The sequence below is a fragment of the Platalea leucorodia genome (assembly GCF_965183815.1).
Source record: "Platalea leucorodia genome assembly, chromosome: 5".
In the NCBI taxonomy this organism is placed as follows: Eukaryota; Metazoa; Chordata; class Aves; order Pelecaniformes; family Threskiornithidae; genus Platalea; species Platalea leucorodia.
This window is the reverse complement of record NC_138827.1, coordinates 33,161,952-33,176,266: the sequence shown is the minus strand read 5'-3', so window position 1 is coordinate 33,176,266 and position 14,315 is coordinate 33,161,952. Positions and strand designations below refer to the sequence as shown.

At 43.2% G+C, this 14,315-nt stretch overlaps 1 protein-coding gene across 1 annotated transcript in view; it reads left to right on the top strand.

Annotated features, from left to right (window-relative positions):
* Nucleotides 1-531: 531 nt before the first annotated feature.
* Nucleotides 532-14,315, top strand: part of PTPRF (protein tyrosine phosphatase receptor type F) — a 257,441-nt gene continuing 243,657 nt past the window's right edge. Inside the window, exon 1 of the mRNA XM_082311797.1 lies at nucleotides 532-634. Coding sequence (XP_082167923.1) covers nucleotides 550-634 — 85 coding nt within the window. The 5' untranslated portion in view covers nucleotides 532-549. The remainder of the gene's footprint in view (nucleotides 635-14,315) is intronic.

The window sequence follows — 14,315 nt, the reverse complement described above, 5'->3', positions numbered from 1 at the left end:
CCCCATGAGGCTTGTGTGGTGTACAGCAGCCCAGCTGGATGGGCCAAGCTACACTTAATATATAGTTGACTGCAAACCACCCTACATACGCAATCAAGCATGTCTCGCTTGGGCAGATGGATGATGAAGAGTTACACAAGCTTAAGACCTATGTCTTGTATTGTAACGTGCAACTTCAGGACTATTTGTTGTGAATAAGAACAACTAAAGGATGTATTAAGAGGCCATAATAGAGACTGGACATGAAGATAAACTTGGAGATGGGTGTGCATTTATGCCTCGTGACCCTTAAAAGCAGCTTACTAGATTTGGGGACATCAATGTGGAGCTCTACTGCTCAAGCAGGAAAGATAGTTAAATTTAACTTTGAAAATATCTGTAACTATGTCTTTACAATGTAGTTTGGTATATCAGCAGTTAATATGTGTGTCATATTTGATCATTTTCCTTTTCTACCTCTCTTGGTTTGCAGGAGTGAGTCTGTGTCTGTAACACTGGATGTGCTGACCACTTGCCTCAGACTGAAGAGGACTTGCTCTACCTTGGAATATGGTGCCTAACTTCTGCGTCCCAGTACTCACTGTGACAGCAGCCATCCTCTGCTGCCTGATGCCGCCTTTAGCAGGAGCGGACAGTAAGTAACATTCAGTTTCGGAAAGCTTGAATACTTTGCAAAATTTCTTTCAACAAATATTAAACCTTCTAGATTTGTACTGGAAACACTGAGGTCTAAGGGATAACACCCCCCCACACACACACCCCATCCCCAGTCTCTTATTTTCCAATGTGCGCAATGCAGATAAACGGGACATATGTGAAGGGGCACAAGTAGAACTAAAAAGGCTGACAAAATTTATTCAAGCGCAGGAAGAGTTTCTGTAGTAGCTGCAAGATCAAAACCTGACAATTTGATTTCTAACATGTACAGATGAGTAAAGAAAATTGGAGGCGGAGGAAGAGAGAAGTATTGGGGTCACAGTAATCCCTGTTCCTTTATTTTCCTTGTTCTTTTACCAGCTCTCGTAATTTGTGTAGTACTGAGACATCTCTTCTGAGTCAGCGGGTGATTGAGAGCTGTTGGGGAAAGGGTGTGAGTTTTTACCTTCTGGTGTAACTCTCCTACACCTGTATTTCAGCAGAATTGGAGTCCAGTGTTTCCTTGTGGTCGTGCTTTAAGCTGTTGTGCCCATGCCTGTTGTCCTGATAGTCGTCTTACAGTGCTTCTGTGACTGGCTTTGATTAGCCCCATCCAGGCCAAGGAGAAAGCTGTGCACAAAATGCTGTTATGGACAGACAAGTAGAGAAACTTGGCTGATGATGGACTACTGAAAATACCTTAAAGTAGGAATTTCCCATTGAATGAGTTATGCAGAGTGCAGGAAAACTTGTGGGTTCTCTGCATAGTCTTGGTTTTCATAGTTCGTGTGTATTTGCTAGGCTATCCCCAAGTATTTGTGCAGCCCTCCTCCCCTCCTTTTTTTTTTTACCAGTAATCAGTTTTTCAGTGTCCAAACATTTGCACATTTGTTGCAGACTCTGGCAGTTGTGAATAACTCCATGCCTTTGAAAGCGCCCAGGGCTCCTGGGATGCTTGAGTTGGAGCAGAGGTGACCGCGATGCACCTCCTGAGCTGCCACCAACCATCTGCTTCTCACTCCGGCTTTAGTCACCAGGCTTATAATTAAGACATAATTTTGTGAAAGTTGAAGCAGATCTTGATACATGTTGGTAGGAGCCTGGCTGAGTGGGGAAAACAGACTGGGGGTCCTAAATGTCTTTGACTGAACAGGAAGGAGTAAATTTAGAGAAGGTGGAGAGAAGAGTGAAGGGGAGATGTGAAGAAAGATACAAATTCACTATTTTTGTTGTCACTAGGGATCACTTGCACAGGGAGCGGATTACTGTATAGTCTGTATGAATCTGAGCTGCCCAGTTAAGCTGGGGGCAGCAGCTGTTTCCTTCCTCAGCTTTCTTCCCTGGCTGCTGGTGCTGCTGGAAGATGCTTATTCAGATCATTTTATGTCTACACATCGTAGCCCATTTTGGAGTCTGGCACAGAGAAGTGTATGTTTAATGTTCTGAGGTGTATAAAAATTCCCCGAGGTTCACTATCTTTATCCTGGCCCCTGCAAAGGAGACAAGCATCACTCCGTCAGGTATGCAGAAGCTGGTGGGGCTTGCAATGTCCTAGGACAGTTCTTGGCCTGAGGATAACTTGCAGTAGGTATCATTTGCTAATTTTGTGGAGTACTTCCACATGTTTAAATTTAACAAAATTGGCTCTGTTTCACAGACCCAGATCCAAATATTGGTGTCTCAGATGTGGAATGCTTCTGTGTTGAGAAGCAAGCATATCTGTATGTGTGCCTTTTTCTCTGGCGCAGACTGACTCTGAATTACTTTTTCCTAATCTGGCAGGCAGATCTGGAGGACAGCGACCTTTTAACCACCACAGCCACCATGGATTAACCGAGGGTTTCCTAGGATGGAAGGTGTTGCTCTGTGTATTTTAGCAACGTATAGCTTGTTTATTATCTTACCCCACTGAATCTTGCCACCGACTCTCAGTGGCAGGGAGCTGTGTGAAAGAGCCTGCTCTGTGCCTCCACGGGGAGGGTGGGGGGAATCATCCCCAAACCCTGCATATTTCATGTCCTGCCATCAGTGGTGTAGATGGGCAAGATATGGTAGTGAATATGGCGTTGGGGAGTCCTGGTTCAGGACAGCAGTGAAGGGCAAGGGGGAGGTATGATAACATATGCACACTAGAGCTTATTGTAAAAGCCAGAGAGGGATGCTGTGAAAAGAGCACCCCATATGTACCATCTTCAGTTTTTCAGTCCCTTAAGCATCCTGTTGGCTCCAGTCAAAGACGGTTTATTTACAAGGAATCCTGATGTAATATGGCTGTTCCTGAGATTTTGCTGTGATTCTTCCTTTTCCCCATGGCAGCGCTGCTTGGAGGCAGTGGAGGGATGGGTAGGCTCTGTATCTGCAAAGCATTCCTACATTTCCCCAATTAAAAGCAACGTGATAATGGGAGCAAGGTTATCTCTGGAATTCCTGGAGTCAGTCCCCAAAATCACTTTTTACAGCAACAGTGAGGATTGAGGGCAGGGAAGGAGGGCTGGGGATGGGCTGTGCTTCATCCCTGGCAGCAGGCTGCCCCGGGGCTCGTGGGCTTGTGGCCGGGTGCTCAGGGAAGCACCCACAACCGGGGCTTCCCTACCTTCCCCGCCTGCGCTTTGGAGCTGCTGTTGTTGCAACACATTTCAGTGTCGCTGCCGTAGCTTCCTGACAATTAGGCAGCTGGCAGATAGCTAGACGTTAACGCCCGAGATAAAACAGATTGAATATGTATCGCCTAGCGGAATTAGCGCCGGGCGTGCGACGCGATGCCTCTCCTGGAATTGAGTTCACAGGAGCTGTGAATAATGTCAGCACTGAGGAATTGAAGGGGCATCCAAAGGTTAAACGTGTGGCAGTGTGTCAGAAAAAGAGGGGCTTGTGGGGTGCCTCCCTGCCAGCAGGACAGGAGCGGTGGTTTCCCAGCCACGCTAGTGGGGTGCTGGGAGGAGAAGGTGAGCGGGACGGGGCACATGCGCATGAACGGTGGATACAGAAGTGCTAATTTGGCAGAAAGCACTTTCAAATCCTCCCTGGCTTTTACAGACTGCAGTAAGAAATTATTAAATTTTCTCTGTGATCTGACTGTGTTTCTGTCAGGGTGACCCTAATTCCATTAGAGCAGCTCGGAGCTGATTCAGGATGGCTGTTGTACACTTTCTCCCTCAGCTTGCTTGTAGTTTTTTTATGCACTCTGTGCTTCCCTATCTGTCAGCTTTTGATTGTGCATGGGAAAAATGGCTTTGCAGATTTTATTTAATATTCAGTTCAATTGTCAGCTAAAAGATGCTCTTTTCCAGGTTTTGGAAAGATGTTATTTACTCTAATAAAATAAAAAACCAACAAAAAAATCCCCTCTCAAAACAAAATGCAGAGAAAACAGGAAAAAATCAATACTGTCATCAGAAATCATCAGCAATGTGTTTTGTTGTTGGCTTGGTTTTTTAAAAATTAGGCTTTGTTTTTGATGTCCTGGGCACAGCTTCCATTAGCCAAAGGAAGAGACTAGGCGACCCATCCAAAGTATTTCCTAAGCAAAATATGTCTTGGTTTGTCTTGCACAGAATTTCAAAGGGCTTAAGGAAGAAAACCACTTCAAATGTGACCTTGTAGAAGGAAAGAACTAAGGCAGTATTAGGCCAACTACCTGTGAAGTGATACGTGGTAAACAAACAATTTGCACTTTTTGATTTCCAAAGAGAGCGCAAACTTGGCTTCTGTTTGAGGGGGTGGAGGCAGCTTGCAGCAGTGAGCTGGGGCTGGTGAAGGCAAAGTCTCTGGTTCTCACCACCTCCTGTGAGCAAGGACCCTAAGGCTGAAGTGTCTCAAGGCTTGCCCTGCCCCTTGCCGCCTGAACATGAGCCAGCAGTGTGCTCAGGTGGCCAAGAAGGCCAATGGCATCCTGGCTTGTATCAGGAATAGTGTGGCCAGCAGGACCAGGGAGGTGATAGTGCCCCTGTACTCGGCACTGGTGAGGCTGCACCTTGAGTACTGTGTTCAGCTTTGGGCCCCTCACTACAAGAAGGACACTGAGGTGCTGGAGCGTGTCCAAAGAAGGGCAACGAAGCTGGTGAAGGGTCTAGAGCACAAGTCGTATGAGGAGCGGCTGAGGGAGCTGGGGTTGTTTAGCCTGGAGAAGAGGAAGCTGAGGGGCGACCTTATTGCTCTGTACAACTGCCTGAAAGGAGGTTGTAGCGAGGTGGGGGTCGGTCTCTTCTCCCAAGTAACAAGCGATAGGACGAGAGGAAACGGCCTCAAGCTGCGCCAGGGGAAGTTTAGGTTGGATATTAGGAAAAACTTCTTCACCGAAAGGGTAGTCAGGCACTGGCACAGGCTGCCCAGGGAAGTGATTGAGGCTCCATCCCTGGAGGTATTTAAAAGATGAGTAGATGTGGTGCTTGAGGACATGGTTTAGTGGTGGACTTGGCAGTGATAGGTTGACGGTTGGACTCAATGATCTTAAGGGTCTTTTCCAACCTTAATGATTCTATGGTTCTATGATTGCAAGAGATGGTTGCTTTTTATCAGAAAGGTATGCGTGTTGTACAGATATTTTTTTTTTCCATCAACAATGTTTCTTGGATGCTAATAGGGTTGAGGAGACACACTGAAGAAGAAAATAGGAAGGTGAGATGTTGATACTTGTGAAGGTCGGGAAATGGAAGAGTACTGATGGCCTTTCTAGACATGTGGCTCCAAGTGAACTCTGTTTTACCAGGGATTTTGCATTGTACCCCAAGTGCTGTCTGGCGGTTTTGGACAGAAGTGTGCTGGAGTGTTTGTTACAGCACTCGTTTCCCCTTGTGCCCCAGCTCTGCTGTCTGCCATTACTGTTTTGTGTTCCTGGGACCCAGGAGCAGCGTGGCAGGTTTTGACTCCCCGATTCAGCTCTGCCCTCTTTGCTTCATAACCTGAATGATGCCTCAACAACAGTTCAGCTCCAAATACAGCTGCTCTGGGCCACCCTGCAGGCCAGACTCGCTGTTGTGCCCTCCGCTTTGTGGAGCTGGGCAGAGGGTCCCGTCCCAAAAGCTGGACCTGAGGCTTCCCCACTGCTGCCTTGCATCCGTCTCTGCTTCCTGGTTCCTGTGTTTGCGTGCCTGTCCCCAAACACTGCACGTAGTCATTATGTGTAATTGGTACGATTGGATCCAGGTATTGCAGCACAGGTAAATACTAATTTTCTGCAATTCTACCTTGACTAGCTTGACCAATTCCATCTGTGAAAAGAACATGTAAAATATTGTTTAGGAAACCCCCTGTACCTGAGGCATTGGGGTTGCATCATTAAGGGACAGGTTGAAATATTAACCACAGTTATTGTGCAGCTGTTTTTTTGGTGTCCTTACTCATCATATATATATATTTAGGTGTAAATGGATTCTGCACTTTTCCTTAAAATATCTAAATGCTGCCTGCTTGTAACTGAGTGTTGCAGACATCAAGGTAGGAGGGATGCTGTGAGAACAAACACCATGTTGAGAGGAGACAACAGATCTTTTTCTGCATATATAGCCATGCTCCTTTTAGCTCCAGCACTTGCAGGAGTCATGTGAATTTGTTTGGGTAGCTACCTACAGCAGGTCACAGCATTGTCATTTGTCTTTTTTATTTATTCATAAAGCCAACATCACTCATCAATCAACATCAGCTGCTAGGTCAAAGGTCTGCTTAGCCCCAAATCCCTTGACCAGCAATGGTCAGTACTACAACCTATGGAGGATGTAAGAACAGCATAAATATATAGTGATCCCTTCCTGATGTTGTCTTCTTGCCTTCAGTGACCAGGGGCTCCTGAGCCCAGAGAAGTGGTGAAGTAACTTCAGATCGCTCTGGGTTTTGCTCTCGGTCAACTCTGAGCACGTTGTCAGTCACTCAGGGGTATCCTGGGGCCAGGGGTTTGCATGAAGACCACAGTGTAGGCTCAGAGTTTTGCCTCTACGCTGTGGCTCCTTGTTTAACCCACTTGCTGCTGCTCTGCAGGGCTAAGCAATCTCACTTGCCGTTTGCATCATTCAGACTCAGCTGCGTAGTCAGGGTTACTCTCTTGCCTTCACAAGGGAGTTCCTATGTTTAAGTGTCCACGTAAGTTATCCGGCACAGTGGCAAATGTTGAGGGGCTGATATATTTAATACACGTTCTTTGAGAGAGCGTGTGCTTATTCGCTTGGTGATATAGAAAAACAGTAAAACTACCTGCTTAAAATTTTATCTTCAGTGTAGATTCATAGATTTTAAGGCCAGAAATCAGATCAGTGTACTCTTCTACTCTGACCTGCATAGCACAGGCTGTATAATTTCAGCTAGTAATTTCTGCATCTACTTTTAACAGCTGTGGATGAGCCAGCACGTAGCTTTTAGGAGGCTATCAAATCACGATTTGAAGACTAAATGGTAGAGAATTTACCCGTCTCCTATGTGATCTGTAGAAATGGCAAGTAATCATTACTTCTACAAATCTGTATTTATTTCAAGCTTCGTTTATGCGTTTTTTGGGTTCAGACGCTGGATGTTGTAACCTGTGTCAGCTAGGCTGGAAACTCCTGCTATTTAATGCAATCTCCCTGAGAACCAAGTTAGAGTGTAGGAGTTAGACAAGCTGAAAGCTTGTCCTTTTTGTTGCAGAAAAACAGGTTGATCTTGATTTTTCTGATCAGAGATCATTTTTATAGTTCTTCGCTAATCTTCCAGACTTTTCCATGTGTTTTTTAATGTCAAGGGACCAGGACCAAGAAGAGGAGTGGCCACATCTTGCCACAGTACAACGGCGCTTTGGCCCTTTTGCCCATAGTATTGAGCTGGGAAGCACGGTCCTCCGCAATGACCTTTGAATCCCTTTCTGGGTCTCTGTTTCCCAGGATGCAAACTCCCATTTAATTAGTGTGACTTGGGTTTTTGCTCATGAATATCTACCCTTATGTGCATTAAAATGCATTTTGCTGGATCCCAGCTCATCCAGTCATCTGAGTAATTCTGTACAGGTCATCTTCCCTTGCTGTTATTAGCTGACTACCAATCTTGGTAAAGCTTACCCTTTACTTTCCAAATCTAGTTTCAAGTTAGTTTCATTTATTCCCTGATGTTAATCAGTTGTGACTATTTGCAGAGGCTGCTGTGAGCATTTTAAGGAGATATTTAAAATATCCTATAGTAGTGATGGTAACATTCTTTGCAGATGGAAAGGAGTGCCGGGAAACTGATAAAATAATGTTGTTTGTCGTCCTGCTGCTTGCTACTAGTAGAACTGACGTCAGATGGGGGAAAAGTATGAAGTCTGCTGGAGCTTTCAGTGTGTTAGCTGAGCAGTTGTAAAAAGCAATGAAGTGGTAATAGGGATGGGTTTTTTGTTTCTTTGATTATCTGTTCGTTATATTGGTGCTTCAGAATGATACTGTAATATAAGATGATAAAGCTCATTTTTGTGAACAACCAAGAGTATGAAATTTGTTTGCTCAAAATGTTAGTCAATTTTTTTTGATGGTGAACATGTTTGGTTTAAAAAGGGGGAAAAAGAAAAAGCATCTGTTCATGGGTGCTTTTTCTCTGGTAAGATGTCTGTCTTTATGTATCAGTAGCTGAAAAGCAGTGGTGTACTTTTAATTGAATGCTGTATTTAGCCCCTTGTGAGAATCAGTGCTTTGTCTATGCCAAAGACAAATCTCATTTATGTTGTTGGTGTGAAAACACCGTAGGGTGCTTACTGAAAGTTTTAAGTCATAGAAACGTCTTTTGCCTTGCACACTTTACTGACATATGATTACTGAATTAAACCAAAGCACAATTTATAGTGGACGATGGCTTTACATTTGTATACGAATTGTAGCCTGCAATGCTAGACCTTGCCCTGAATGTCAATTACGTTTGGGCTTTCTCTGGTGCATCGTAACATTAAGCCTTCACAATAAGGGGCACTCACATGGTATTAAAAAGAAATAAGGACAGAATATATTCAATTTCATGTAGTACAGGCTGGAATGAACTTGCAGTCCTGCTGTGCTTTTCAGATGGCCCTTCATTGCATGTATTGCTCATTATTTCTGTCTTTTTTCAGTAAATAACAATACAACTTGAGGAATGTATTTTGTAAAATTGGATTGAGACATGTAGATAGTACCTGGTCAAAACCTGAAGCAAATGGAAGTGCCACCATTAGCCAACAGAGGTTCATGGCATCAAGGGTGACTGTTCTGAGTTGGTGCTCTGGATAAAGTCAGCATGTCAAGAAGAGGTTTGACTTGGTTTGTCTCCGCTACGTGTGGTTATTCTACTTGAGTCAATACTTGGTTCTCTGGAAGTAGCCATGGTCTCACAGAAAGGACCATAATGGGTCCACTGTTGGCGCTGGTTAATACTGCGAATTCAAAAGGAAGATTGCACTCAGGGAATTCTTGCTTGCTTGCTTTTGCTGCTTTTCTTGTTTGGTTTTTTTTTGTTTGTGTTGTTGTTGTTGTTGTTATTATTATTATTATTATCATCATTATCATCATCATCATCATCATCTCTGTCTACATGTGATGACTTTGTTGGTTTGCCTCAAAGGTGAGCGATAAAAGCCCTTGCAAGTTAATTGCCACGTGGGGAGGAGAAGACAATGACTCTTGAGCCTCTGTACTTAGATATCAGAGTGCAGAACACCTACGTGTTTTCTTTGGATTTATTTTTAGCCGAATTCACTTCAACTGTTAGTACAACTGTTGTTGTGTTACTTCTGTTAAAGGTTGTTTTGAAAAAGGGGTTTTAAAGAGGCCAGGAAATATTCAACAGCTTTACTCATGTAGGTCTTTTGCCCCTGAAAAACTCGACTTGTAATAAGCATTTTGAGTCTTGGCATTAGCACAACAGTGCCTGGCAGGTAGGACTGTTCGTTTTCACCCACTTGTCAAAACCAGTTGGTGGCTTGTGCGGGTGGGAGACGTGAGCATGTTGCCAAGCTCTCGCTTTCGTTGTGGGGCCGTACACAAGGCAGAGATGGCGCTTCCTTGGTTTTCAAACTTGAAACTGAAGTTCCCCCTTTTGAGGTAAATGTGAGAGTTGCCATGCATTGGTTTCAGAAAGGATTTCGATCTTTGTAGTTGAAAAAAACACAGCTTGGAAGTGAGAAGGCTATAGGTATATTGTACTTACACAGTGTTTAATTTACAAGAGAGAACGTTCATTGGAAGAACTGAACGATCAGTGGTGAAAATCTTGTGAAATGCCAAAACCAGTTGAAATACTGGTATGATGAAGATGACTCTGTATTTTAATCTTATTTAGCATCAAACAGAAGCTTTCAGTAGTTTCAGGATGCAGCCTTAGAGAAGTGAACTTCTCGTGCATTCACCGCATTTGATTTATAGGGCATTTAGTAAATGGGGGGGTAGGCTAGTAGGGGGAATCAGCAAAATTTGAAGAGGAAAACAGAAAATACTTTCATATTCCCATGTAAAGGACTGGGATGCCTTGTCCTGGCACAGTGTTCTCATTCTTGGCATGCTGACTACAAAGAGTTTAATATGGCTCTTGGGAGGGTGATCAGGGTAGTCCAAGCCCTGGAAAGGCTCCCTTTGCTCCTGTTTGGTGTAACAGGTAATGGTCCTGGCTGTTGACTTGTCATTTATAAATGCTGTATATAGACATCCAGCATACTTTTTTATGCTCCATTACACACAGTTTAGCAGGGGTTACACAAAGTTCTTTAGTTATAACGTGTTGTTTTCAGCTTTTTATGAGTTTGTTTCATGGCTGAAATGTGCCCTGCTTGGTCTTCAGCCAAAGTTCAAGTTGGGGGGCTGTATTTTATGAGTTGGACGTTTGTTTTTTGGATCTTTCTGCAAAAATTGTCTTTGGATGCTCTTAAAAACAAAAAGAGTGGAAAAATACTTTTGTACCCTGTAAAACAAACTGTGGTATTATTCATAGGTCTCAAGTCTAACATGTCTGTGAAAGCATTTGATGTTACTACAGATGCGCTTCAGCGGTCAAGAGAAAATGGAACTTGATTTGTGGAAGGGAGTGACCCATAGAAAAATAAGCTGCTGAATAATGTAAAGGGGATTTCATGCTAAATCATTAAGTGCATGTGAGTAAAGGATGCTGTCTGAGCTTGTGCGTAACTAAATTGCCCGTATATTCATTCTGTGAGTGTAGCCAGAGCCGCTCTTGTCTCAGCCTTTCAAAGACCCAGAGGTGCACAGCAGAGGCGGTCCTCCAGATCCTACAGCGCATAGCCTGTAACGTGGGCAGAGAGAATTAATTCACATCGACACCGTGGAGTTTGTGTTCTAGTGCATTTGTCTATTTCTTGAGGCAATTGTGTAAATAGAGCTTTTCTTTGTTGAAGTTGCTTTGTGGTTGTACTGTAGGCCACAAGGGTTTGGACTTGTCTTTCTTGACAATGCCTGCTGAACCTTGATTCTGCCTTAGTAAATGCATAAAATATTTAACATATTTAACTGCCTAAGTTTGTTTTTTTTTTTCTCAAATGCTAAGATACGCCTCTCTTCCTATGGCTGCAGAGTTGTGTGCCTTTATTCTGGGAGCAGAGTATGATTTGGGGGTTTTTTACATATTAAGACAGAATCCCTGGGAGTATGTATTGTTCAGTCAGCATCTATGCACCGCTCAATGTCTTTTCAATTAGACACGCAGCCTTCTGTTACAGATAAAGCGTTTTTTTTCTGAGGCAAATGTAGCTAAAATTTCTGGCATTGTCTTTAATCTGTAGTATGTTGCGTCAGAACAGTTTCCTGTGTTAATTTTGAGGAATTTAAGAAACTCCACTTAACGTATAAAGAGTAATATCCAGTGTACCACATGGTGTTTTCTGGGTTTATGTCAAATTGCAGAAGAGACTATGAATTATTTTGTGTTATAATCACTGCTGGACTGCGTCAAACTCAAGGTCCATTTATCCCAGAATTGCCCCAGCATAAGCATCCAACGATGGCCAACAAATGCTACATGTTTTAGGAAGATGCAAAAAGAAAGATCCCATGCTCTTGCCTTTTCTTATCTCACCCAAATTAATTCCCGTTTACTATGTAAAATCAGAAATTGTTGTAAGAAGCTGGACTTTTATTATTGCTTCTGTAAAGCATTGTTAATTGCAACAACTCTAAATATTGTTACATCCACATGGGCAAAGGAGTAATGCCCAATGTAGATTTGTCAAGGTCAGATCAATCTAATTTCCTTTAATGACAGGATAACAGGCTTTGTGAATGGAGAAGCAGTAGATGTCATTTATCTTTAGTAAAGCTTTCAGTGCTCCCTCATGAGACTTTTTCTTGTGAAACATCTGCTCATAGGGTGGGTATTTGGCAGTTTGGTAGCATTCAGCATTTGCAGTAATGATCTCTCTGATAGAATAGAGAACATGCTTATTAAATTTGCAGGCAACAACAAGCTGGGAAGAGCTGCAAGCATGTTGGAGGACACCATTAGAATTCAAAATGATCTTTACAAATTGGAGAAACTGTCTGAAAGGATGCATGTCAATAAGGAGAAATGTGGATAGATGTTTGAAAATAGGAGTAATCAGCTACATAAATACAGAATGAGAGACAACTGCCTAGACGGCTGGTGTACAGAAAAGGTCTAGCAGTGCTAATGGATCAGAAACCATACAGGAGTCAACAATGTCGTGCTGTTCTGAGAGGGACAGACTTCACAGTGGTATGCAGAAATGAGGAGTACCATCTTGAAGACACGTTAGATAGTCTTTCTACCCTGCTCACATTGATAAGGCCTCCAATGAAATGACATCTCATTTTGAGCATCCCACTGCCAGAGTGGAAGGACCAATTGAGGAGAAGTCAGTCCTCCCCATCCAGTCATAGGAGAAGAAATAATGTGCTTAAACTGCAGCTGGGAAGTTCAGGTCAGGCACTAAACAACGCTTGCTGACATGAAGGATTGATGAGCACTGAATTGAATTTCCGGAGGAATTTCTGGAATCTCACATACAAACAGAAAGTGTTCTTAAACTGAATGTTTCTTTCTCTTCATTTATGAACCAGGAAGGTACGGGCTCCCAGTCTGTCTTCTCTAGGTCGCCTGATACTCTGATATTTTTATCCTGTCCTTTTTCATCCTTCTCTCAAGTGACAATCGCTCTCTTCCATCTGACTTTGTGTGAGAGTGTTTTCCAGGCCCTTAGCCCTCCTCAGTGCCCTTCTCTGACTTTCTAGCTCTCCTCAAAAGGAGCTGATGGGGAAAATACAGGGGAGACTATGCTGTTAACAAAAGGAGCCTTAAAAATATCCCCTATATGTAGTTTCCTCATGAACCCTCACAGGTTTGCTATCTTTTTGCCCGCATCTGTGCACTGACTAAAGGTCTTTCAGCTGCCTGTTACGATGTGTGGTTCATCTGCTGAAGCCATACGGTTAATTCAGCTCTGCAAATTGTAACAGGTAGTTCTGGGTTTGTTTGTTTTTTTTTTTTTCTCTCCGTATGTGTTATGTATTTATCTGTAGGTAGCTGTCTGCCCTGAGACTTTACCACACTATATGTATGTAGGGATGTCTGTGTCTGAACTTTCACGGTTGCAGGAGCTTTGCTGGCCAGGCAGCCGTTGCACCAAGGCAGGGAGTTTTGGTGCGTGTACGGTGGTTGCTGCTGTGATGCACAAAAGCCTGTCTCTGTCATAGCACCAAATACCTCTGCCGTTCTGCAGTGATTGTCAAATACTTCTAACGAAGCTGATGTGGTTGTGCCGGCCTGTATAACACAGCGCATACTGCAGCAGAGCAGGCTGGAGGGTCTCCCTGTCGGACCCCTCCGCGAGAGCCATGCTGCTTGCTGTCCAGAGCAGCACTGACCAGCAGCCCTTGCGGGGTGCATTGAAACGGCTTCTGGCTGCTAAAAGTGCTTTGGGGGACAATTGCAAAGGATGCCGTAGGTCTTATAAGACCTTCTGACTAAAATCTGTCTTAATTCCTATTTGTGTGTATGAAAGGGAAAATGTATTAAAAATGTGTGTTTGTGTAGAATGCTTTTAATGTCAATGGTAGGGGAAAGGCATATGTGTAAGGCTTTTTTCCTTCTCCTTCCAATAGTTATTCTTCCTATGAATAACTATGCATCAACCCATGGACTTCTGTCTGGTGAGTGGAGTCCCAAGACTATATGAGATGGGAGTGTCTCATGCTTCATGTTGAAAGATTATGGTTAATTCATTGCGTATTTGTTTTGGACAAGAAAAAGCTATTTGCCCACCTAAGCTTTTCCTTTCCTGGGTTTCATGTAAGAGCCATGTACTTCTTGGAAAGCTTTCTCAAAAACAGATCAGAGGAAATTTGTCTTTTTAATGAGTTGATTTAAATCAAGATGCAGGCCATTACATGAGTTCCTTAATTCTAGAAATTCTAGCCATTATGTTGGGCTGTTTTTTGCAGTCAGACTTTGGCTTCAAACTGCAATTATTTTTCACAAGACCAAGAATGAAGTCTGTTGCCTGTTATGAATAATAGAGTATGGTAATATCACAGCTATATATGCAAACTCTGCAGACTGGCAGCACAGCTGCTAAGCATTACGTTTTTAAAATATGTACAATCTTTTGTCAACAAAATTAAAACCAGGAACATTACATGGTTTGTTTCTGCATGAGGGTGTTTTGTAGGGAAATTTAATGATGAACAGTTCCACACTTTGACCTTTAAAAAAAAAATTTCTGAGGCTTTGCACCTTCTGGTGAATTGGGG